Source organism: Watersipora subatra, chromosome 11, assembly GCF_963576615.1.
Source record: "Watersipora subatra chromosome 11, tzWatSuba1.1, whole genome shotgun sequence".
In the NCBI taxonomy this organism is placed as follows: domain Eukaryota; kingdom Metazoa; phylum Bryozoa; class Gymnolaemata; order Cheilostomatida; family Watersiporidae; genus Watersipora; species Watersipora subatra.
The window spans coordinates 16,451,168-16,478,825 of record NC_088718.1 but is presented as its reverse complement, the minus strand read 5'-3'; the positions used below and the strand labels follow the sequence as shown (position 1 = coordinate 16,478,825).

At 36.7% G+C, this 27,658-nt stretch overlaps 1 protein-coding gene across 1 annotated transcript in view; it reads left to right on the top strand.

Annotated features, from left to right (window-relative positions):
• Positions 1-27,658, top strand: part of LOC137407861 (sacsin-like) — a 218,419-nt gene that overhangs the window by 76,293 nt on the left and 114,468 nt on the right. Inside the window, exons 23-33 of the mRNA XM_068094241.1 lie at positions 611-824; positions 11,475-11,577; positions 12,117-12,294; positions 13,590-13,737; positions 15,429-15,623; positions 16,214-16,328; positions 18,316-18,415; positions 19,299-19,526; positions 20,958-21,193; positions 21,945-22,104; positions 26,034-26,146. Coding sequence (XP_067950342.1) covers positions 611-824; positions 11,475-11,577; positions 12,117-12,294; positions 13,590-13,737; positions 15,429-15,623; positions 16,214-16,328; positions 18,316-18,415; positions 19,299-19,526; positions 20,958-21,193; positions 21,945-22,104; positions 26,034-26,146 — 1,790 coding nt within the window. The remainder of the gene's footprint in view (positions 1-610; positions 825-11,474; positions 11,578-12,116; positions 12,295-13,589; positions 13,738-15,428; positions 15,624-16,213; positions 16,329-18,315; positions 18,416-19,298; positions 19,527-20,957; positions 21,194-21,944; positions 22,105-26,033; positions 26,147-27,658) is intronic.

Here is a 27,658-nt window from a genome sequence, read left to right as displayed (position 1 = left end):
TTTATCATAACTGAGACATGGACATCCTTGTTTTATGTTTTGAGAAATTAAATACATTACTATGTTTTTGTTTCTTCCCTGATAGAATTTCAGGAGTTATCTTCACTTATAATTAAGACAGATATTTGGAAGGTGGTATGTTTTGTTTTGAAATAAGCAGCTATAATTTTTTTAACTTCGCTGTACCATACTAAGTATCTCTTGCTCAGAGGTTTAAACTTTTGAAAATATATGATTGTACTTTTTTCATCATAAGATCCTATTTAAGAGGAAATAACTTTGATGTAATGTAATGTCTAATACACGTGTTTAATCGCTCTGATAACACTTTATAAAGCTCAAATTTTCGTCATTTGCACATCAGTCGTCTTTCTCTAGCATTTTTATGTGGCAAGCGCATAGACCTATTAACTATACTACTAACGATAAGTATAATTAATAAGTCTATGGACAGACGCTTAAAATTTTAGATTAAAAAGAACTGAAATGCTATTTTGTTTTAAATCTTTTTAATGTTATAAAATCTTATTATTGTCACCCCAACCGTGGAAAAGATATCGTATTTAAACAGGGAGGCGCTGCGTACTCTATATTTGAATATTGATTACAGATTTACCTCATTCTATGAGCTGGTTTTCCTCTGGTGGTTGTACAGTATCCCCTGACTCCGTAACCAACGTAAATTTTGCTACACTGATATCGTCTTCCATGGCTGTCCTTCCCTTGGATGTGAATGACAAACTAAAAGCCGTGTTCAAGTGGAACCAGTCCCCTCCATTAGAGTATATCACTCTCCAGCTACGTAACCTAATTACCAGCTACAGGTAAGAAAGGATCAAACCGCAGCGGTACTTTTTGTCCACAATAATTGGTTTGAAACGCATTTTCACTGATTGATATTATAATGTTAAATCATCTGCTATTCAAGTGTCATCTGCAAGGAAAAAAGTCTGTTTCTCTAAGGAATTGTTAACAAACCAGTTAGACTCAGTAGACCATTCAGATTGTATTTTGTTGATTAAGCATTTCATTTATTAGTGTAAATTATTATATATTACTATTATATTATATGTGTAATATTATAATATTTATAGTACTATTTATGTGACCATATTTGTTCATGTACATTTTAACTTTTTGAATAATCAATCCTTAAGTGGAAAGGAATATGCCAAGTATAAATTCTGTATTACTACTGTACAATCCAGAACGAATCCTATCGGTCAATATTAAATGAAACCATCGCGCATTAAAAATAGCTGGCTTGAAAATATACATATCTCCTACTCCATCTTGGACTGCAGGTTTCTTGGGTGTTTTGACTGCAAAAATCACTTGGCTTTAAATCTCCTTGACATTTAACATAGTTAAGATTTAACAGAGTTTAAATCATGTATCTTCTAACGTTTAGCTTGCTTGTTAGCTAGAGTTTGCCTTTGAAAATGTCTCAAGTATTATTGTTTACTGTTCTGACCATTTGATAGTAAATTGATTTTGACTGTGCAACTGGGAATGAATAGACGCAATCATCTGTCGAAGCTGCCTCTGGTAAAAAGGAACATGGAAAAAATGTTAATAGTGGATACACTAATTGCGCAAACATGGCACTATTTGATGTACTAAGAGATGTTAGGTCGGCGGATCTCAACCTGGGTGTGAACGAACCCTGGGAGGTTGGTAAGTTTGGGGCGTGGTCGAGGTCTCTCAAAGGCAAAAGCAGAAATCACACTGATTTTCAAGGTCACGTCTTAATGAAAAGCTATGTAATTTGTTGTGAGGTCACACATTGTCTTTTGTTCTTTGAACACTGTGATGTTAGTGTACAGTTCATTTTGTGCACCAGTAAAACATAAACCTATGTCTTGAATGGTAAAAAATCCTATTTTATTTTTCAATAAAGAAGGGCTTACTGAAAGCTCAAATGAAACCAGTGGGTTCAGTGTGTCCAACAAGGTTAAAAACCACTGATCTAGGTGGCTTTAAGGCAAGCCAGTGTCTATTTATTTTGAGCCTCTTGTGGTTTTACTGGTATATGTTCTACCAGTAAAACATATACCTTATAACAGATAACCTTATAAGCATATAAGTCTTGATTGTGACAAAAGCATATTTTATTTTTCTAAAATAGGGCTTACTACAAATGCAAATGGAACCAGTGAGTTCAATGAAAGCTCCTATAAAACCGGTGAGTTCAGTGAAATTTCATATGAAACCGGTGAGCTTAGTGAAAGTTCATATGAAGCCGGTGAGCTCAGTGAAAGCTCATATAAAACCGGTGAGTTTACTGAAAGTTCACATGAAACCGGTGAGTTCAGTGAAAGCTCATATGAAACCGGTGAGTTCAGTGAATGTTCATATGAAACCCGTGAGTTCAATGAAAGTTCATGTGAAACCGGTGAGTTCAGTGAAAGTTTATATGAAACCGGTGAGTTCAGTGAAAGTTCATATGAAACCGGTGAGTTCAGTGAAAGCTCATATAAAACCGGTGAGTTCAGTGAATGCTCATATGAAACCGGTGAGTTCAGTGAAAGCTCATATAAAACTGGTGAGTTCAGTGAATGTTCATATGAAACCGGTGAGTTCAGTGAAAGTTCATATGAAACTGGTGAGTTCAGTGAAAGCTCATATAAAACCGGTGAGTTCAGTGAATGCTCATATGAAACCGGTGAGTTCAGTGAAAGCTCATATAAAACTGGTGAGTTCAGTGAATGTTCATATGAAACCGGTGAGTTCAGTGAAAGCTCATATAAAACCGGTGAGTTTACTGAAAGTTCATATGAAACCGGTGAGTTCAGTGAAAGCTCATATGAAACCGGTGAGTTCAGTGAATGTTCATATGAAACCCGTGAGTTCAGTGAAAGTTCATGTGAAACCGGTGAGTTCAGTGAAAGTTCATATGAAACCGGTGAGTTCAGTGAAAGTTCATTTGAAACAGGTGAGTTCAGTGAAAGTTCATATGAAACCGGTGAGTTCAGTGAAAGTTCATATGAAACTGGTGAGTTCAGTGAAAGCTCATATAAAACCGGTGAGTTCAGTGAATGCTCATATGAAACCGGTGAGTTCAGTGAATGTTCATATGAAACTCGTGAGTTCAGTAAAAATTCATGTGAAACCGGTGAGTTCAGTGAAAGCTCATATAAAACCGGTGAGTTCAGTGAAAGTTCATATGAAACCAGTGAGTTCAGTAAAAGTTCATATGAAACCGGTGAGTTCAGTGAAAGCTCATATAAAACCGGTGAGTTCAGTGAATGCTCATATGAAACCGGTGAGTTCAGTGAAAGCTCATATAAAACCGGTGAGTTTACTGAAAGTTCATGTGAAACCGGTGAGTTCAGTGAAAGTTTATATGAAACCGGTGAGTTCAGTGAAAGTTCATATGAAACCGGTGAGTTCAGTGAAAGCTCATATAAAACCGGTGAGTTCAGTGAATGCTCATATGAAACCGGTGAGTTCAGTGAAAGCTCATATAAAACTGGTGAGTTCAGTGAATGTTCATATGAAACCGGTGAGTTCAGTGAAAGTTCATATGAAACTGGTGAGTTCAGTGAAAGCTCATATAAAACCGGTGAGTTCAGTGAATGCTCATATGAAACCGGTGAGTTCAGTGAAAGCTCATATAAAACTGGTGAGTTCAGTGAATGTTCATATGAAACCGGTGAGTTCAGTGAAAGCTCATATAAAACCGGTGAGTTTACTGAAAGTTCATATGAAACCGGTGAGTTCAGTGAAAGCTCATATGAAACCGGTGAGTTCAGTGAATGTTCATATGAAACCCGTGAGTTCAGTGAAAGTTCATGTGAAACCGGTGAGTTCAGTGAAAGTTCATATGAAACCGGTGAGTTCAGTGAAAGTTCATTTGAAACAGGTGAGTTCAGTGAAAGTTCATATGAAACCGGTGAGTTCAGTGAAAGTTCATATGAAACCAGTGAGTTCAGTAAAAGTTCATATGAAACCGGTGAGTTCAGTGAAGGTTCATATGAAACCGGTGAGTTCAGTGAAAGTTCATATGAAACCGGTGAGTTCAGTGAAAGCTCATATGAAACCGGTGAGTTCAGTGAAAGCTCATATAAAACCGGTGAGCTCAGTGAAAGTTCATATGAAACCGGTGAGTTCAGTGAAAGCTCATATAAAACCGGTGAGTTTACTGAAAGCTCATATGAAACTGGTGAGTTCAGTGAAAGCTCATATAAAACCGGTAAGTTTACTGAAAGTTCATATGAAACCGGTGAGTTCAGTGAAAGCTCATATGAAACCGGTGAGTTCAGTGAATGTTCATATGAAACCGGTGAGTTCAGTGAAAGCTCATATAAAACCGGTGAGTTTACTGAAAGTTCATATGAAACCGGTGAGTTCAGTGAAAGCTCATATGAAACCGGTGAGTTCAGTGAATGTTCATGTGAAACCGGTGAGTTCAGTGAAAGTTCATATGAAACCGGTGAGTTCAGTGAAAGTTCATTTGAAACAGGTGAGTTCAGTGAAAGTTCATATGAAACCCGTGAGTTCAGTGAAAGTTCTTATTAAACCGGTGAGTTCAGTGAAAGTTCATATGAAACCGGTGAGTTTAGTGAAAGCTCATATGAAACCGGTGAGTTCAGTGAAAGCTCATATAAAACCGGTGAGCTCAGTGAAAGTTCATATGAAACCGGTGAGTTCAGTGAAAGTTCATATGAAACCAGTGAGTTCATTGAAAGTTCATATGAAACCTGTGAGTTCAGTGAAAGTTCATATGAAATCCGTGAGTTCAGTGAAAGCTCATATAAAACCGGTGAGTTCAGTGAAAGTTCATATGAAACCGGTGAGTTCATTGAAAGTTCATATGAAACCAGTGAGTTCAGTGAAAGCTCATATAAAACCGGTGAGTTCAGTGAAAGCTCAAATGAAATTAATGAGTTCAGTGAAAGTTCATATGAAACCGGTGAGTTCAGTGAAAGCTCATATGAAACCGGTGAGTTCAGTGAAAGCTCATATAAAACCGGTGAGTTTACTGAAAGTTCATATGAAACCGGTGAGTTCAGTGAAAGCTCATATGAAACCGGTGAGTTCAGTGAATGTTCATGTGAAACCGGTGAGTTCAGTGAAAGTTCATATGAAACCGGTGAGTTCAGTGAAAGTTCATTTGAAACAGGTGAGTTCAGTGAAAGTTCATATGAAACCCGTGAGTTCAGTGAAAGTTCTTATTAAACCGGTGAGTTCAGTGAAAGTTCATATGAAACCGGTGAGTTTAGTGAAAGCTCATATGAAACCGGTGAGTTCAGTGAAAGCTCATATAAAACCGGTGAGCTCAGTGAAAGTTCATATGAAACCGGTGAGTTCAGTAAAAGTTCATATGAAACCAGTGAGTTCAGTGAAAGTTCATTTGAAACAGGTGAGTTCAGTGAAAGTTCATATGAAACCCGTGAGTTCAGTGAAAGTTCTTATTAAACCGGTGAGTTCAGTGAAAGTTCATATGAAACCGGTGAGTTTAGTGAAAGCTCATATGAAACCGGTGAGTTCAGTGAAAGCTCATATAAAACCGGTGAGCTCAGTGAAAGTTCATATGAAACCGGTGAGTTCAGTAAAAGTTCATATGAAACTGGTGAGTTCAGTGAAAGCTCATATAAAACCGGTGAGTTCAGTGAATGCTCACAGAAACCGGTGAGTTCAGTGAAAGCTCATATAAAACTGGTGAGTTCAGTGAATGTTCATATGAAACCGGTGAGTTCAGTGAAAGCTCATATAAAACCGGTGAGTTTACTGAAAGTTCATATGAAACCGGTGAGTTCAGTGAAAGCTCATATGAAACCGGTGAGTTCAGTGAATGTTCATATGAAACCCGTGAGTTCAGTGAAAGTTCATGTGAAACCGGTGAGTTCAGTGAAAGTTCATATGAAACCGGTGAGTTCAGTGAAAGTTCATTTGAAACAGGTGAGTTCAGTGAAAGTTCATATGAAACCGGTGAGTTCAGTGAAAGTTCATATGAAACTGGTGAGTTCAGTGAAAGCTCATATAAAACCGGTGAGTTCAGTGAATGCTCATATGAAACCGGTGAGTTCAGTGAATGTTCATATGAAACTCGTGAGTTCAGTAAAAATTCATGTGAAACCGGTGAGTTCAGTGAAAGCTCATATAAAACCGGTGAGTTCAGTGAAAGTTCATATGAAACCAGTGAGTTCAGTAAAAGTTCATATGAAACCGGTGAGTTCAGTGAAGGTTCATATGAAACCGGTGAGTTCAGTGAAAGTTCATATGAAACCGGTGAGTTCAGTGAAAGCTCATATGAAACCGGTGAGTTCAGTGAAAGCTCATATAAAACCGGTGAGCTCAGTGAAAGTTCATATGAAACCGGTGAGTTCAGTGAAAGCTCATATAAAACCGGTGAGTTTACTGAAAGCTCATATGAAACTGGTGAGTTCAGTGAAAGCTCATATAAAACCGGTAAGTTTACTGAAAGTTCATATGAAACCGGTGAGTTCAGTGAAAGCTCATATGAAACCGGTGAGTTCAGTGAATGTTCATATGAAACCGGTGAGTTCAGTGAAAGCTCATATAAAACCGGTGAGTTTACTGAAAGTTCATATGAAACCGGTGAGTTCAGTGAAAGCTCATATGAAACCGGTGAGTTCAGTGAATGTTCATGTGAAACCGGTGAGTTCAGTGAAAGTTCATATGAAACCGGTGAGTTCAGTGAAAGTTCATTTGAAACAGGTGAGTTCAGTGAAAGTTCATATGAAACCCGTGAGTTCAGTGAAAGTTCTTATTAAACCGGTGAGTTCAGTGAAAGTTCATATGAAACCGGTGAGTTTAGTGAAAGCTCATATGAAACCGGTGAGTTCAGTGAAAGCTCATATAAAACCGGTGAGCTCAGTGAAAGTTCATATGAAACCGGTGAGTTCAGTGAAAGTTCATATGAAACCAGTGAGTTCATTGAAAGTTCATATGAAACCTGTGAGTTCAGTGAAAGTTCATATGAAATCCGTGAGTTCAGTGAAAGCTCATATAAAACCGGTGAGTTCAGTGAAAGTTCATATGAAACCGGTGAGTTCATTGAAAGTTCATATGAAACCAGTGAGTTCAGTGAAAGCTCATATAAAACCGGTGAGTTCAGTGAAAGCTCAAATGAAATTAATGAGTTCAGTGAAAGTTCATATGAAACCGGTGAGTTCAGTGAAAGCTCATATGAAACCGGTGAGTTCAGTGAAAGCTCATATAAAACCGGTGAGTTTACTGAAAGTTCATATGAAACCGGTGAGTTCAGTGAAAGCTCATATGAAACCGGTGAGTTCAGTGAATGTTCATGTGAAACCGGTGAGTTCAGTGAAAGTTCATATGAAACCGGTGAGTTCAGTGAAAGTTCATTTGAAACAGGTGAGTTCAGTGAAAGTTCATATGAAACCCGTGAGTTCAGTGAAAGTTCTTATTAAACCGGTGAGTTCAGTGAAAGTTCATATGAAATCCGTGAGTTCAGTGAAAGCTCATATAAAACCGGTGAGTTCAGTGAAAGTTCATATGAAACCGGTGAGTTCATTGAAAGTTCATATGAAACCAGTGAGTTCAGTGAAAGCTCATGTAAAACCGGTGAGTTCAGTGAAAGCTCAAATGAAATTAATGAGTTCAGTGAAAGTTCATATGAAACCGGTGAGTTCAGTGAAAGCTCATATGAAACCGGTGAGTTCAGTGAAAGCTCATATAAAACCGGGGAGCTCAGTGAAAGCTCATATAAAACCGGTGAGCTCAGTATGTCCAACAAGATTAAGAACCACTGATGTTGGTTAGGCCTATTGGGAACATTTGAACTTCCCAAAAAATTATTTTTTGTCAAATACTGGTTAACAGTTAACACGCCATTAACATATGTTGTACGATACTATTTTGAAAATTGAAATGTTTTTTCATTCAAACGGATATTAAAAAGGAGCAGACAAATTCTTCGAGAATCCTTGCCTGGGCCTATAATTCATTAATTCCTTTGGTTTTAACATTTGATACCCAAGTCACTAATTTTGGACTCTTACTGCTTCAAGGCTAGCTCTAAAGATGGTTTCAACTAAGAACATCATTTGATCATTTCGTTATTGAAAAAATCTAGTAGTCACAATTTGATAGTCAAACACATACACACTGTAATTAGCACTGCAGTCTAAATATAGATATAGGCAAGATATTGGGGTCTTCAATAGTAATCTACCCTATATCCCACATTCGAGCCAACTTTAAAATGCAAAAGATTTTTACAAAACTTATGGGTCCAGTTTATACACGCGTAACTCTGATTGAAAACAAATTGAAATGACATATTTGTAGTTTTAGCATCTACAGCTGAACCTCTACTAACTCAATTTCATTTATAAAAGTAAACATAACAATAATTGTTACCACTATAATTAACTGTTTCGCTACCAAATAAATTTCTATGGAGACAAATATTCGATAAACCAAATATTTGGCATCAGCACAGATAAGTTATCATAACATTTGACCTTTGACATTTGACCCGATTAATTAGCATAAAATTGTACATTATCTGAAGCCGTAAATAGGCCACAAATATGTTGCAGAATGAGTTCGGACACATTTTGTCCTCTCAATACTACCGTGGATGACAAGTTAGGCATGTTCTGAGTCAGACGAGTTACCACTATCACTATAGCATACAGCATTATTATTATTACCGTTAAAAATAAATACTTACTGTCACTACTGCTATTACCCAATAAATACTCATTGTCACTACTACTATTACCCAATAAATACTCATTGTCACTACTACTATTACCCAATAAATACTCATTGTCACTACTACTATTACCCAATAAATACTCATTGTCACTACTACTATTACCCAATAAATACTCATTGTCACTACTACTATTACCCAATAAATACTCATTGTCACTACTACCATTACCCAATAAATACTCATTGTCACTACTACTATTACCCAATAAATATTTACTGTCACTACTACTATTACCCAATAAATACTCATTGTCACTACTACTATTACCCAATAAATACTCATTGTCACTACTACTATTACCCAATAAATACTCATTGTCACTACTACTATTACCCAATGAATACTCATTGTCACTACTACTATTACCCAATAAATACTCATCGGATGTTCTATGATCTATAATATTTGAAACCTAAGTAGGTGTACGTAGCTGTACATAGGTTTACGTAGCTGTACGGTGCTGTACGTAGGTGTATTTAGCCGTACGGAGCTGTACGTAGGTGTATGTAGCTGTACGTATTTATACGTAAGATTAATGCTTCTGATCATCGGGAAGAAAAAATAGCTATAAAAATGTGTTTGAAAAGCGAAACTAAGGTCAACGTGAGAGATGCAAAGATGTTTTCCGTTAGCTCAATGCAAACACAAGAATATTTGCCTTAGATTAATTGGAGACATGGTACACTAATTATACGAGGGCGATTTGATAAGTAAAGATAATTTCCTTATAAGTTAGAATATTATTGTGATACATGCATAATTTTTTGGAGTTATGTTTTTTTAGGTGTTGTCTTCACACTGTAATCTTTTTCAATAACTTTGAGGCTATAAATTTTTTTGGAGACTATTTCAAAATGGCTGCCCCTCTTGAAATTTGCTCACATGTTGAACAGAGAGCTGTAATAAGATTTTTGTCGAGTGAAGGAGTCAGACCAAGTGACATTTATAGGAGAATGAAAGCTCAATATGGTGACAGTTGTTTAAACCAAAATAGAGTTTTCAAATGGGCTAGCAGGTTTAAGGAAGGACCTCTATTGAGGATGAACCAAGGTCAGGCAGGCCAAAAGAGGCAGCCACACCATCCAATTTGGAGGCTGTGGACAAGCTTGTCAGAGCAGACAGGAGGATAAAGGTAGAGGAAATTGCTGAATCATTGAGCATCTCCATTGGAACAGTGCATTCCATTCTTCATGAAGATCTTGGGTATTCAAAGGTGTGCTGCAGGTGGGTACTCAAAATGCTCAGTGATGCTAACAAAGCTAAGCGATTGGAAATGTCTAGGAAGAATCTGGACAGGGTTCAAAAAGGTGATTCCTTTTTAAACAGACTTGTGATGAGACCTGGGTGACACACTATGGGCCAGAGTCAAAGCAGTAGTCATTGAGGTGGAAACACCCATCATCTCCTGTCACAAAGCAGTTCAGAGCACAGAGAAGTGTCAAGAAAGTGATGTTGACAGTGTTTTGGGATGTGAGAGGCCCCATTACAGTAAGCTTTCTTGAGCAGGGAACCACAGTAAACAGTGAAAATTACTGCCAACTGTTACGGCAAGTCAAGAAGGACATTAAGAACAAGAGAAGAGGCATGCAATCTCGTGGCGTCATTCTCCACCAAGACAATGCAAGGCCCCACACTGCCACTCGAACCATTGAGACCATAAACCAACTAGGTTCGGAACTGTTGGACCACCCACCTTACAGCCCTGATCTTGCACCTTCTGACTATCATCTCTTTGGTGCTCTAAAGCCATATACCAGAGGGATTCATATGGAGACTCACGACAAGGTCAAAGCTACTGTGAGCGAATGGTTACGAAGGCAATCTGCAGAATTTTATGCAGATGGGATCAAGAAACTGGTACCAAGATCGCAGAAATGTGTTGACTTGTCTGGCAATTATGTTGAAAAATAAAAAATAAAACAAAGTATCTAACTCAACTACAACTTGACTTATTGTAAAATTATCTTTACTTATCGAATCGCCCTCATACAACTACTCACCAATGAAAAACATTTTGCGCTAAGCTCGCAAAAGCCGCTCCAATTGCTCAACTCCGCAACCAATTGTTCTGATAAATACATGTGGCATGTTACGATTTATAGAGTCGGCTTATATGGGAGCTCTTATAAATTATCCGATTTCATGGCTGTTTTTCTAGGGTTGGCTTAAAACAGTATATATTTGTTAGGAGATAGTTATCGCATGTAATAATACTAGTCACTTGTGGTTGGATGATGAGAACATTTCACCTGGCTTTGAGTGTATGCCTTATATTGAAATTGCTAGCATGTGATTCACTGATATTCTAACCTATTTTGAATGTGCATAAGGGAAAATGTGCCAGCTTTGTGGCTCCCCAATTTTATAGATAAAGTTAGACGTAATGAAATTATTGCTTTTACACATTTTAACCGAATCTCTAAGACTATAGGAGCCAATAAGACGCAAAAAAATTAGAACATTAAATCACCAAAACAATTGAAAATAAAACCATTACAATTTCAGGAAAAATAGAATATAATCGAGTGGCTAGCGGTAAATAGCAGTTGTTCAGTTAGGTTCTTCCCTCGCTTATGCCTATCCTAGTCATTATAAGTTACTAATATTTCATATTTTATTACGTACTTTGAACACAAATAACGAGAGTAAACATTCACGCAAACAAGACAATTCATGGGGATGCCGAGTCAATTACTAATGTATAGGATGTTTTTATTTTGTTGCAAGAAATACATGATTTGTTTTATTGTTAAAACAGAGCCAGTGAGAAGGGATCATACATGCATGTGTTAGCAGTTGTCTACACATGCCTCGCTACATTTCCATACACACAGGTGAAGCAGTCATTTAAGGATGTTGAGGTAAGTCAATCCTTCTGATCTTCCATATTTAGGTTGAAAGTTCTAGACCCAAGAAACCTAGTGCACATGATACTATTGGTGAAAAAATAAAAAGGTTATGTTTTTTTTAGAATTTATGCAACAAAATGTACATAAAACTAATTACAAAGTAATACACAAATCTGCAAATCACTTTTATAAATATCTTTGAAACTGTGTAGTAATTATGATGGGGGTGAAAGTGACACAAAGAAAGGAAGGCCACAAACAACTGAGAATATCTGATAATTTAAGATAAAGTTACACAAATATCAATAATAAAAACAAAAGTAGAAGCTATGTTAATTTTTTTACATGGTCTAAATAGTACAGTATAGACAACTCCTGTATTGACCTGAAACACACCATAAACATTAATGCAGCATCATGTTCTATTATATTAGATAATAAAATGATTATATATGGTAATATGTATAATATACATGTATATGTCATATAAATTGTTATGTATATTATATAATCAATACATTATATATTGATTTTTGCTCTCTTATATTTAGTTGACGAGTTGGGTTTGGCACGGGGACGGTTTTATACCTCCCAACAGAGTGGTGATAGAGAAGATGTCAACTAGTCTATCACCTTACGTGTATAGTCAACCTCCAGAAATGAGCGAATTCACGAAACTGTTAGCGGAGGCGGGTGCTTGGATGACTTGTACACCTGATGTTCTACTCGGTGAGTGTTCTGTAGATGCTGAAGACCCAGCAGGTATTCATAGCACTTCAGCGTTTATTACTTGTTGGCCATTTCTGATGACCGTCATTTCATTCACATTTGAATTAATTTTGATGATTTTAAATGTGATTGAATGTGTAGTTGATCTAATTCATTTGAACAAACAAATTGCATTTTGTTTAGGTTCATCAGTTTATCTTGATGAACCTAAACAAAGCAAATAAAACCTAGCACGCTTCATCCTAAATCCTAAACATCTTTAAATGCTTGTTTTATTATAAACTCATCTATTATACATCCATACATTTATTATTTTACTAGTAGTAAGCCTGACATTGCCCAGAATGTCACTCAGTTTTAATCGGATTGCATCTAGATTTTCAATCCATATTTCTATACTGCTGTGAGAACAACAATCCATAAACATGTTGGTTGTCGGGCAATTGTCCCTAATTGTTCCTAATTGTCCCTAATTGTCCCTAACTGTCCCTAACTGTTCCTAATTGTCCCTAATTGTCCCCAACTGTCCCTAATTGTCGTTAATTGTCCCTAATTGTTCCTAATTGTCTCCAATTGTTCCTAATTGTCCCTAATTGTTCCTAATTGTCCCTAATTGTTCCTAATTGTCCCTAACTGTCCCTAACTGTTCCTAATTGTCTCTAACTGTCCCTAATTGTTCCTAATTGTCCTTAATTGTTCCTAATTGTCCCTAAATGTTCCTAATTGTCCTTAATTGTCGCTAATGTTTTTGAAGGTGCATTCATGAGTTTCTAATCATGTGGGTGTTTAAGGAGGCTGGTTCACTGGAACCAGGAGTTTTGAAACCAAATATTTTGGTTATCTGATGGAAGGCACAGAGCATATGGGTGGCAAGTTTGGATGAAATCGGCCAGACTAACAGACAGATAGACACACTGACAAACTGTAGTTTATTACTGTAGAGTGTAGATCAACAAGTATAGCCATTGGTCTATTTCACTGGAATGTTTAACAGATATCTAGAAACATCCATGCTTTGATAATTTGAACTGGCATTTCGCTATTGGTTCTTTTATAGAGTGCTATGTTCTATCGGTTCTTTTATAAGTAATAGACATACGGTATGAATATATGTATATAAATTATTATATGAATATGAATACACATGTCAGAGAATCATGTTATTCAGTCTAGTTGTACAGTCTTCAGGTTTTAGACTTTTTGAGGAGCACAACTTGTCCTCTCACCTGGAGTTGGTCAATTTTTGTGGGGGCTGTATATCATTGATCTAAGTAAGTCTAAGTTTGGTATTGCAGAGGTACTCGAGTTAATAAGAGATAAGTATCATCAGATAGAGTTGTTTGACAAAGAGGAAGTAACATCAGACCTCAAACTAGTGCTTGATATCATCAACCAGCTGAGGCCAGCTCCTGGTGAGGAACTCGGTGACCACATTAAAAAGAGGTGAGTTGTCTTCCCTTTGTTTACTTCAGTTAGCCTTGGCTTTTGTTTTCGTTCAAAGCTTTGGAGAAAGCAAATTATATATATTATATATATATATAAATATATATACTTATACATATATAATATTTAGATTTTGAGTATTCATTTTTATATTTAGATTTTGAGTATGAAAACTCCACAGCTTTGCCTGCTGTCCCATCTTATTGGCCAGGTAAAACAATGTGACAACGATGAAAGACTTTGTCATTTTATATTAGGGGTGGCAAAATATTAATCAAAAACTAGAAAAGAAGGCTGTTGTTCGGGTGATTTTGGGTGAATTATATTCAACTTTAAGCATATACTATGACACCTACCAATTTCAAAATTAGTAAAAGTAGATAATTCAAACTTTTTAAGTCCATTTACATATATATATAATATGTTATAAGTTATATATGAAGTTTAAAAAGTTTTATAATAAGTTACTGTCTTAGTTTTTATCGACATGCTTTATCAACAACGCTGCGCTTTAGAGGTTCTGACATCTAAAATCTATGGTTCATATAAAGACAATCATGTTGTTTAAATGCATAGACATCTACATGGCTTTCTGCAATTCAGAAGTACAGTTTGGCTAGACACAATGCAGCGAGCATTGTTTCTGACTTACTTAGCATCAAATAAATTAAAATTATTGTTATTTATTATATATATATTATATTATTTATTATATCAAACAACTTTCAACATACTGAAAGAACTCAATCATGGCAAACACATTATGTGACGGATTGTTTGGTCAACACTGGAGTTGTCTACCATTATCTCAATTGTTCCATGTGTTGTCAAGAATCCTTGACGATTCCTTGAATCGTTTATTCAAACTGCTTGATGAGACAAAAGCTAACCATGTAATAATTGTTTGGTCAACACTGGAGTTGTCTACCATTACACAACTACTACGTAGGCGTTATCTCACACGGGTATACTGACTTTTCAAGTCCATTTGTTTGTTACATGGTTCCAAACATCACAGCGCTTTCTTGAGAAGCTAATGTCGATATTATTTTGTGATGTCTTATGAATAAAATTCATTACAGATTATTACTAGCAGAATATTTTTAATTCATTTTCACTCTCAGGATTGGTGGTTCAATCTAAAACTATTGAAGTTTGTAATGCTAAATGTAAATAATTTGCCAACTAATTACCAGTTGCAGCCATTAGCGGGTTTTTATTATCAGGCGATTATAGTTGTTATTATTCACCTAATGGTATCTTGGTAGTCTAGTGTGTTATGAGAGATCATCAGGGGTGTCAATAAATCACAGGGAATAAGTAGGTGCACAGTAATTCTAAACAGTCACTAGGTGGTTGATTGGTAGATGTTAGAATGTTGGTCTGGAATATTCAACATACTACAGAGAGATCCATGATGCGTCTTTAAAGAAATACCAGCTATGTTGTCATTAAAAGACTCTTAACATTATTTTCAGACATTAGCTTTGGATACAGACGTGCGATTGGCCATTGATTATTTTCATACATAATGCGATTAGCTATTGATTATTTTCATACATAATGCTATTGGTTATTTTTGGAGTTGAGGATTTTAAAATATCTTTGCATCTCGCTTTTGATATAACAATAGTGTTATTATATTAACCTGAGAGAAATATTATTTATAATCATTATTCATATTATTTTAGGCTGTTGGTGCCTGTGCTGACAGAGAATGAGCGGCTGCTGACGCTGGCACCCCTCGCTGACTGCACTTATTGTGATACAGATTGGCTTAGAGAGAGGCGGTCACAAATGGAACACACGGAGGCTGTTAATTTCATTCATCCTTCTATCGGCAATGAACTGGCTGAGCAGCTGGGAATCTTGTCACTTGTTAACAGGTGAGTATGGTCACCTTATCTAACGGGTCAGTTTTTATTGCTCACTGAGCCAATACACTGAGCTGTCATTTAATACCACACAATTGTTTTGCCGCCATCACATTGATCCGAAAACAGTCAGTGTCAACTTGTAACTTTGCTACATGTGCGACATGCTTTGCTTTATCTTACACTAGCAAAACTAGCTGTGTGTCACTACAGTTGACACCTTTATTTTACACTAGCCAAACTAGCTGTGTGTCACTACAGTTGACACCTTTATCTTACACTAGCCAAACTAGCTGGATGTCACTACAGTTGACACCTTTATCTTACACTAGCCAGACTAGCGAAAAGGTTGAAATCTTTACGCTACAATATTGTATATGACCAACCTGTTTGCCAAAAATAAAATATACTTATATAAACATTTCATTGCATGTGATTTCAAAATTGTTTGAAAGTCTGTAACTCTAGGAGATGGTTGTTGATAAGTTGCAAATTTATTATATCTTACGTAAATTTTTCAAATTCAAATGAATTTTTATCTATAACAGGGAATGAATACAAATATCCTTTAACTTATAGTTTCTGTTATTTTCATCATTCAGAATGCTTGACACAGACAAGTTTGAGTTGGGAGAGGGCTTTGGCCAATCAGAGCCTCTGACCAGGCGACTCCATAACCTTCTCAAAGAATACTCAGATGGCTTTGCTGTGCCAAAGGTAAAGTTTTAGGGAGCCATGCTGGGTTGATCTATAAAGCAATACTTAGTGTAGAGGCACCACGGACTAGTCATGACGTTGTTGTTTATTGAGGCTGAGAAAATGCTGCCATAGCACAGTATTAATAGAAATAAAGTTGCCGAAGGAATGTAAAACTTTTCTTCCACTAGTACCTTGTCTCTCGTCACACGTCTGTTGAGCATTCTGCATGCATGCTCCAGTTTATTAATAACATGCTAGGCTGATATACCATCATTGTTGAACAAAATATATTGCATGGTATATATATTTATATATATTTATATGTATACTGTATATATATACCGCAAGTCCTCATGCTCAAGCCGCGCGGCTTGTTGGGCGCGGCTTCTAGTTCAAGATCATAGACGGCAGCTAAAGGCCAAACTTTTAAAACTTAGGTGGGGCTCCGGGCGGCTTCTCGATAAATGCGGTCTCTGCTGAGCTCCCGCGCTATAACCATAGAATCGCATTTATGATACTTTTATGTACAGGGGGGATGGTTTGGCGACCTATTCGTTTATTTTCAGGGTCATGTTTATGGAATACTTTAGACTAAAGAAGAATTATCGTTTTAAGTCGAGATGAATTCGTGACACACAAGTGAGAGACAAGTGGTTGGGAGCTGTTAATACCTGCTGACATCGAAGCAGAAACTATGGACCAAACTGAGTGCAAAACTCACCACATCAAACAAATTGCAGCAAGCCACAGGCGTTCAGTTATTTCACATCGTTACCAGCAGCAAGACTGAACTCATTAACTTGATACAACCATGTCCATTAGTGCTAAACCTTCACGAAAAACCTACAGTGTAGCCTATAAGCCCTCTAACAGCGCGATAAAAATCTAGCTGAAACATGGCAAGTAAGTTCTTGATGCAAGGGTTCAGGAATTTTAAGTCGAACTTGAAAGTAAAAGAAAATTCTTTTCGCATGTACTGATGTAGCCTGTTTTCTTATTCAAGAGGACGAGGTATAGCGGAACCCGTCTCAAAATTTTCGCTCTCAAAGGGGTCAAGGATGACAAGACCTCAGTCATTAGCCGCGGTCTGTGGGCATATGCGGCTTGTTGGTAAGGGCGGCTAGATACCACAGGTGGCTTGTTGGAGGATTATTTTTTCCTTTGTGAGTCATCTGTTTGCGGGCACAAGCTACCCGGTTTGAGCATGAGGACTTATGGCATATATATATATATATATATGTATATATATATATATATATATAATCATAATACAAGAAAAAACCAAAAAAATGGCAACTGCCAATAAAATCAACTAAATGGTTCACCATACAGGGTTTCAGGGTTTAAGATGCGTTTCTCTATTAAGAGAACAAATAGTAGGTGGAATATTGTTAAAGCAGCTAACAATGATATTTTTGAAATAATTGAGGCAATTTGTTCATCTCATGAAATTAGAAATGAGTTGAAAACCTGTAACTGTGAAAAACTGTCACGTAACAAACAAAAGACACGAACCATGAAAGTTCTAGAAACCTTTAATTGACATAAAATGAACATTTAGCATAGTAAGAAGGCAGAGTACGGAGATGCAAAGATTTGGAAAGATCATTCGTTGGCGTAAGATATGCTGGAATATGATGTAGATTTGCAATTAGTTGAAATGCTCTTTTTTGCGACAAAATAGATTAATGATATCAAAGACATAATTGGTTACTGAAATATGTTTGCTTATTACTGACTTGAAGTAACCGAGACACAAGTTACATATGTACTATCAAGGAGAGCACAACCTACATATGTACGATCAAGGAGAGCACAACTTACATATGTACTATCAAGGAGAGCACAACTTACATATGTACTATCAAGGAGAGCACAACTTACATATGTACTATCAAGGAGAGTACAAAGTTGGTGTGATTCGTGCGCACCACCAGATCTATCGAAAAGTCTAAGCTGGAAGTATTTTCCTCTTGTTTACTAACTTTGAGTGTGTTTGTTCTAGGAGCTGCTGCAGAACGCTGATGATGCCGGTGCCACCGAGGTCAAGTTTCTGTACGATGAAAGGACCAATGAGGACTCACTCAGTTGCCTTATCGATGACGGTAAGTTTTCATCTGTGATTGTATCAATCAAGGGTAGGTCAAGGTCATAGAATTTGCACACATTGTTTTTCCCCATTTTCCTGTACATAACTGTCAGAGACAGACTAGATATGGCAAACAAATGTTCTATTTCCAAACATCTTAAAAAAACATCCTCAATATCTGGGGATGCTTTCTCAGTATTTATCATTTTCTTTTATTTGAATTTTAATATAATCGCTTGTGATATTTATAATATATATAAATATGTATAATATATATATAATGTGCTGATTTGTCTGTGGCTTTTTCTGTTTGATGTAGCTAAATATGTTTACTCATTTAAGATGTGATGATGCAAATCTATCTTCAGCTTATGTTTTGACCTCAGGCGAACTCCTAGGTTGTTCTTTGCATCAGCTCTCCAAGGACACACCTATTGTGCCATTCCTTCTTCACTTTACGTTTGTTACCGCAGTTAGGTCAATATATTTCTTTTTTGTTATCCATAGTTTATGACTTATATGCTTTGTCCTTGGTCTAGCGCCCTTTGCTTTGCTATAAACTGCTGTCTGTCTAGTGATCTTTGCTCTGTTATACACTGCTGCCTGTCCAACCAAAGAGAGAGCAAAAAACACAAAGATGGAGGCTGGAGACAAAATGGTGCGAACTCACAAACTAAACTACACAAAAACCTATTACTGTTATTTTTACTCAAGTTTTTAGTTTTTACTTTTAGGAGTTGTTGCCTCCTGTATAAATCTCTTCATTCTACAAATTAATAGTAGATTTAGTACCTAATCAGCAATGTCATCAAGATGCTCACAAATATTTAACAGATAATAAGTTAGGTTATCGTTCTAATGAACTCTTCAATAAAGTCTTTTTGTATATTACTTTGTAGGACTTAAAGACTGTCAAGGTCCTGCCCTTTGGGTCTACAACAATGCTGTCTTCTCTGATGCTGACTTCGAAGCAATAATAAAGCTAAGCGGGGCTACCAAGTCAAGGCAGACCGAAAAGATTGGAGGCTTTGGACTCGGCTTCAATGCTGTCTATAATCTTACAGATGTGCCGAGCTTTGTCAGCAGGAACTATGTGGTTATTTTTGACCCTCACACAACCCATCTAGGCGAGCCATAGACATCTACATAATCAACTATATTTGTGCATCTCTGGCATACAATAACCACTCTATACAAGTTTCTCTGTCAAGTCATAGCTGTTTGAGTCTATCTGTAACTCTGCGTAATATATTTATAAATGTTTGTCTACTTCTGAACAATAACTCTATGATTGTACAGAATGTACACTTGACCTTATTGGTAAAATACATATTGTATATATATACCATATTAGAATATACAGCCTCATATGGTAAAAAAATATTTAACTTCATGAGGTGTATAGATTATAGTAACTTGATAAATTAATAACAGTAAAATTATAAGTATTAAGTTACATATCCAAGTTATCAGATATTGGAATAGCCAACCTTAATAAAGGTTGACTTGCAACAAAATTCACATTACAGTTATTTGGTATCAAAAGATTCACCATGTTTTACTCTGTTGTGTTGTAGGTGCCAAATATGTGGAAACACGATTACAAGCTCTTATAATCTCAACAACGAAAAGCCGCCGTAGATTGGAATCTGTTTATTTATCTGACGTAGTCATTACAGTTTGGTTATTGTCTTGTCATGTGATGTTATCACGTGAATTGAAAAGCCAATAAAAAGCTCAATATAAAACTTATCGTAGCTCTAGTTTATGACAAACATTCCGGGTTTTACCGAAGACCCCGTATCAAATATAGATGCTCGCTACTTTACAGTTTTGTTTCAGCTTGATCTAATCGTCAAGTCGTAATCTGATCATGTGACCCAATACTTCGCAAATAATTTTTTCAGCGCTTTTCGATTATCACAGGTGACCGACAGGCTCGTCATGATTATCAGACCATGATATGTACTCTTTTGAGCTAAGGTTAAAAAATTAAATGAATTTTTATGGTAAGTTATAAGATATAACTGCTAAAAGTGACAGCGTTACAATGACGATAAAACAGACGCGTAAGAACAATAGACATGATTTTATTGAATGCGTGAAGTATATTTGTGAAAATATTTCGCCGAATAAAGTTGCATGAAAGTGTAAACAGAAACCATCTACCACAACTACGTCACATTTGAGCCGTTTTGGAAAGAGAATCCAAACTACGGCGGTCTTGTGTGGCTGCGATTAACTGTTCGTTTTTTAGCTTTTAAGAGCTTGTATTCACATTCCCACATATTTGGCACCTACAACACAACAGATTAAGATATGGGGAATCTTTTGATATCAAATAACTGTAATGTGAATTTTGTTGCAAGTCAACCTTTAGTTAACAAGTATTGGAATATCTGACTTTCTCAGATTGTGCAATATCCAGCCTTATCAGATAGTAGAATATCCAACCTTATTAGGTATTGAGATATCCGACCTCATTAGGTTGTGGAAAATCTAACGGTACAAGTAGTGGAATATATGTAAGTTGTTATGTAAGTTATATGACTTTGCAGGTAAAAGTATACCGGATGCAAGTAAGCCAGGAATAAAGATAGACTTGGAAAAAAACCATAAAGCGCTGGCTACTCTCAAGAACCAATTTAAGCCGTACAATGGGGTGTTTGGTGCTGACTTGAGGCACAAGGGTCGTGGAGTCACTTATGACGGGACGCTGTTTAGGTTTCCCTTGCGCAATGAGGAGCAAGCTAGAAAGAGTGAGATCAGCGGGCTACACTACAATCGTGATCAGGTAAAACGAGTGTTTCATGTCTCTCTGTCACTATGAATGATGCTGGAGTTGAAGCTTTGTCCACATGTATCTTATTTCCACATCGAAAATCATAAGATAGCTTATGACAATCGTTTATTCAACTCACTCTCAAAGCCCAACATTATTTTCCAAGCACATGTCTCCATTGTTAAACTTTATATTATGTATTTGAGTGCAGTTTCATCACCTTGTCAGGGTCTTCAGGAAATGTCTACACTTCTTCACCTCTAACTTTCACAAATTAGTGCAGATGTCATCTTATTAACCTGGCAACTGTTAACAGGTGCCTGTTGACTTGATTGCGTTCTGATTTTATCTTATACTATGCTCTTTTACTATTTAACTTTTTGCCATTTAACAAAGTTACTATTTCTCTTCCACTATGTCCCTGTCTCTAGTTGAACTTTTCTATATTTTTAATAAAAATCTTTGATGCTTATGAATTCCAAAATTTCATGTTGAAACAAAGAGAAACTAATTATAATTTTTAATAAACTTTCACTTTTCTGTTCAGTTTCAGAATGATTATGAGTCGAGCTTTGACTGCTTTTTCATAGAGTTACTGTCCAAAAGTGGAGAAACATAGATTTATTACTCAGAGTTTCCTATTCACTCATACAAGCTGGAATATATCTGCTGAATGAGGTCATGAGGCTAGATTTAGTAAATCAATAATTATATTTTACGCTGCTAACAAAATAAAGACTTGAGTATGCTGCCTGTGATTTAGATGATCATACTGTTGGAGATGTTGGCTCGCGCATGTGACTCCCTCCTACTCTTTACTCAGAATGTCAGAAAGGTCTCAGTCTATCATCTCAAGAACCACCATGAGCCTGGCCAGGCTAACCTGCTTTTTTCTGTCAGTAAAGAGCCCGTGAAATACCTTCGTAAGTGAGGGTGGGGGCTATTATATATACCTTCGTGAGTGAGGGTGGGGCTATTATATATACCTTCGTAATTGAAGGTGGGGGTTATTATATATATCTTCGTGAGTGAGTGTGGGGCTATTATATATACCTTCGTGAGTGAAGGTGGGGCTATTATATATACCTTCGTGAGTGAAGGTGGGGCTATTATATATACCTTTGTGAGTGAGTGTGAGGCTATTATATATACTTTCGTGATTGAGTGTGTTGCTATTATATATACCTTCGTAAGTGAAGGTGGGGGTTATTATATATACCTTCGTGAGTGAGGGTGGGAGTTATTATATATACCTTCGTGAGTTAGTTTGGGCTATTATATATACCTTCGTGAGTTAGTGGGGGCTATTATATATACCTTCGTGAGTGTGGATCTATTACCCTACAGGATGAATTTATTCGCGGAGTTATATTTCGCGAAAATTGTCTTTTCATGCATATTCGCGGATGAATTTATTCGCGGCTGAAAACTGCCACTCTCTAGGAAAAGTTAACTCTATTGCGGCTAGTAATAGATATTTCTACGCATGCGCACACCGCGTGTTCCGGTTTATATTTAGCTTACAACTGCGAGGCGATCATGCTATTCTACGGTAAACAGTTTTTGCTGCGTCCAGAGGTTTTCACGAATATTCATCGCTTTGGAAGCCTTTGATAAGCCAACAACTTGTGGTAAGTAATGAGTTTTTTACATTTACTAAATTAGTTAAATTTTACTTTGGTTCTTCGGTAAAACCGCAATACTAATTTTTTCCATCCCTACTGCTTCATTATTTGTTTTAGTGTGAGAGAGATTTTTCATCATACACCGAAGAACAATGATTGCAAGGGTGGTAGATGTCATTCTTAGAAGATCACCAATCATTCAGGGAGGTCTGGAAATTGAGGTTGAAGTGACCGCAGCTACTTACGAGAAGAATATATCTGTTTTTAAAAAAGGAACGAAAACGCCTTTACGAGCACAAATCTTTGGCCAACCGGCAGAACTTTGCAATAGTAAGCCACGAGGAGAGTTCTGATGATAACTTCCTTACCAGCCATGTAGTAGCGCGAGAATCGCCTTCAACACATACCCAAGACAGTGACAGCGACAGAGCTTCTATTACCAAAATAACTAGTCAGAAAGCACCATTACACGCTAGTATTCACATATCAAGAGTACCAGTTTAATTTTATTGCTAGACAACCGCCATATGGACTAAACTGTTTTATTTACTCCATTCATCGTTTGTAAAATTTTATTTGTATTTGAAATATTTTATTTGTACACTCAAGTTTGTAACAAATTATAATACATCTATACATGAAATAAAATATATAATTTAATCATGTTTGCTACAGCGCTATCAAGGAGTTGTTGTCGATGAAGGGGTCTAGGTTGACTGGTTGCCTTTGCCAATATTCCTGCCTTGATGAATATTATTACTACTTGTCTCTAGTTTTCGTAGTCAATCTGCAGTAAACACAGAAAAGAAAAAATATTAACGAGTGTTGAGGAAGTACAAAAACAATAGCTGAAGTATTTGATGAAAGCGATCAGTTTTTAAACAAAAGAATTAACTAATGCAGTTGATTATGGAAAAAACGTATCTGCACTGCAAATCAAATACATACCATAATGTCCAGATCAGAATCATGATCGTCCTTGACTTCGGTATTAGAGATTGATGGAGTTGATTCTAATGTAAAAAGACTAGGAGAGCTTTTTTGCTATGCTGAAGCCATGCCGAACATCTTGTAAAAACCTTGAATAATTTTGTAAAGTTTGACGCAATGGCAATAAAGCTCGAAGTCTGGCGATGATTTTAAAGAAGTTTTGGAACTCGGCTACGTTTAGTACTTCTGCCTCGCGGCTATTTTCGCGATGACGCCATTCTGCATATCTTGTGACAACCTCGAATAATTTTGTAAATAAATGTGATGCATTGCCAATGGTGTTAGCTCAAAGCTCAGGCAATGATTTTAAAAATGTTTTGGAACTTAATTACGTTTAGTATTTACATTAAAATTAAGCTAGCGACTAGTTTTAAATTTGATGCAGTAGTTATTCTCTCTTGTGATTAAAAATAGAACTAATTATTCACTGAATTTAATAATTCGCGGGATTGACTGTTCGCGAAATCGCGAATTTTTATGACCAACGAATATTTTCATCCTGTAGGGTATATATACCTTCATGAGTGAGTGTGGGGCTATTATATATACCTTCGGGAGTGAGGGTGGGGCTATTATATATACATTCGTGAGTGAGGGTGTGGCTGTTATATATACCTTCGTGAGTGAGGGTGGGGCTATTATATATACCTGCGTGAGTGAGGGTGAGGATATTATATATACCTTCGTGAGTGAGTGTGGGGCTATTATATATACCTTTGTGAGTGAGGGTGGGGCTATTATATATACCTTCGTGAGTGAGTGTGGGCTATTTATATACCTTCGTGAGTGAGGGTGGGGCTATTATGTATACCTTTGTGAGTGAGTGTTGGGCTATTAGGTATACCTTCGTGAGTGAGGGTGGGACTATTATATATACATTCGTGAGTGAGGGTGGAGCTATTATATATACCTTTTTGAGTGAGTGTGGGGCTATTATATATACCTTAGAGGTAGAGGTTGGAATAAAAGGTTGTATTGCGGCTGCCTCTTGTAGACTCTTGGTTTACATTGCCCACCACCTGAACCACCTAGATATCATGCTGTTGTTGATACCTGTTGAACCGCCCGGATATCATGCTGTTGTTTATACCTGTTGAACCGCCAGGATATCATGCTGTTGTTTATACCTGTTGAATTGCCCGGATATCATGCTGTTGTTTATACCTGTTTAACCACCCAGATATCATGCTGTTGTTGATACCTGTTGAACCGCCCGGATATCATGCTGTTGTTTATACCTGTTGAACCGCCAGGATATCATGCTTTTGTTTATACCTGTCGAATTGCCCGGATATCATGCTGTCGTTTATACCTGTTGAACCCTCGGATATCATGCTGTAGTTTATACCTGTTGAAGCTAGGTTTTTATACAGATGTAGAGAGCTTTCCTCTGTCTGTATAGTCTAATGGCTAATCTAGATGTCTTATAACGATAGCGCAACGTTGATGTAGGTGAAGGTCATCACACTGAATCGGTTTTCCCAAATAACTAATTTTTGATTCGCATCTAGAACTTACATCTATCATGTGTAGATTGATGAACAGTAGGTGTCAGCTTTGAGACTTAACAACATTGAGACTTTTAGAAATCTGACTGATTACTAGTTTCTCACACTAACTTTTTGCTTATAGTAATCTGTCTTTAAGCTGTTTGCATAACCAGTGTTTGTTCGCAATAAAACACATAGAAGAAATTGCGCTAAACTTGCATAATATTGATGACTATTTATAAATAGGTTTTAAGTCATTTGAAATGTTCAGCAATTACTTAAGTATATCATAGTTATCACAAAGTACCTCTGCCAAGGGAGACACTGTTGGACATTTTATTTAGTTCTTATTGGTCAAATGGTTTGACCAATAAGACATCCTTAATTTCATCACACATTTTTGCATTAATCTTTACATAGATGCTTTGTCAGCTTCCTGTCAGTTCTTGGTGTGAATGGTGGCCAGTGTAAACTAGGTCAACACTCAGTTCTTGGTGTGAATGGTGGCCAGTGTAAACTAGGTCAACACTCAGTTTTTGGTGTGAATGGTGGCCAGTGTAAACTAGGTCAACACTCAGTTCTTGGTGTGATTGGTGGCCAGCGTAAACTAGGTCAAGTGTCAGATTTTGGTGTGAATAGTGGCCAGAGTTAACTAGGTCAAGTACTTTTTGTGTTCCATGATTGAATATTCATACATATGAGGACCTCATCTAGCTGAGGCTATTATGTTTTTGATAATATATACAGGAGAATTGCGGGTGCCGATTACACTTCCCTCGTCTGTTGTACATCTGACTGAGGACGAGCAGGAGTTTACGAGACAGAGCAGCATTCTTAAGTGCGCTTCCAGCATCCTTCAGGTCTGTCCGTTTGTTTCCTATTGTCTATATGTCAGATAACATTACATGGTCTGTCCAGGGGTGACCCGGATTGGAACACTTAGCAGAGCGCTACTTGTGAGAAGAAATGTTTTTCAGAGAAGTTATCAGCTAAATTACATCCATTCTGCTCTTGTTTAGTTTCTAAGGCATCTTTGTGATTTCATCTTGTACAGATGAAGATCATCTCTATTATACTGCTACACATTTCAATGGCATACACTTAACTCCTGTATAAACTCACTATGATTGTCTATTGTCTATTAATATCTGACGGTACGCTAGATCCTTGAATCGGTTTATAAACTGAGTAAATGCATTTGCATGTTGCAATAAAAGACTAAATAGCTCACTAGAGATTCACTCTATTCACTAACTATAAATTTAAGATTCCTGTCTTGAACACTTATTTTACTCAACAGAAAGAATACTTATCAACAATCTTTAATATTTTTGATAAATATTCTTTAATATTAAAGGTTGACTTGCAACAAAATTCACATTACAGTTATTTGGTATGAAAAGATTCACCATGTTTTACTTTGCTGCGTTGTATGTGCAAAGTATGTGGAAATTTGATTACAAGCTCTTAAAAGCTCAAAAATGAACAGTTAATTGCAGCCATCACAAAACTGCTGTAGATTAAAATCCCTTCCCAAAATGGTTCAAATGGGACGTAATTGAACAAGATGGCTTCTGTTTACACTTTCATGCAACCTCAATCGTCGAAATATTTTCACAAGTATACTTTACGCATTCAATAAAACCATATCTATTGTCCTTATGCGTCTATTTCATCATCATTGTAATGCTGTCACTTTGAGCACTGATATCTCAAAACCTACCGTAAAAAATTGTTTAATCTGTTAACCTTACCTCGAAGGAGTGCATATCTTCCTCTGATAAACATGATGAGTCTGTTGGTCACCTGTGATAGTCGAAAAATGCTGCAGAAATTATTCGCGCTGTTTGGCAGGAAGTATGGGTCACATGATCAGATTACGACTACCCTAGGACACTTATGTATTCGCGGCATCTAACTTTCGCGGTGTCATCCTCTCGCGAAAATTTAATGAGCGAAACTAAACTATCGTAACGAACGCGGAAAACGCGAAGTTAAATAGCTTTGTTCATTGATATCCACAATAAAATCGTCATATTAGAAATGCAGGCAATTTTCGTCTGTGGTTGGGATCAATGGGAAATTTCTGGTAAACTCATTATAGCTAATACACCGACTGAGCAGCATGGCAAAGCAAATTAAGATTATATCAGTTTAGTCACCGAATTTGTAACTGATGAGGATGAAAGTCTGGTAGGTGAAGTCATAAAATTGCAGAATAATTATTGTAGTGATGAATTTTATTACCAACCAAAAACAATATCAACCCTCATCAGGTCTAACCACATTATCTCTTCCACTGCCATCCATGTACAAATTAGCTACTGGCCTAGTGCCAGCCATTTTACCGAAATTGCCGATATTGCTTCATG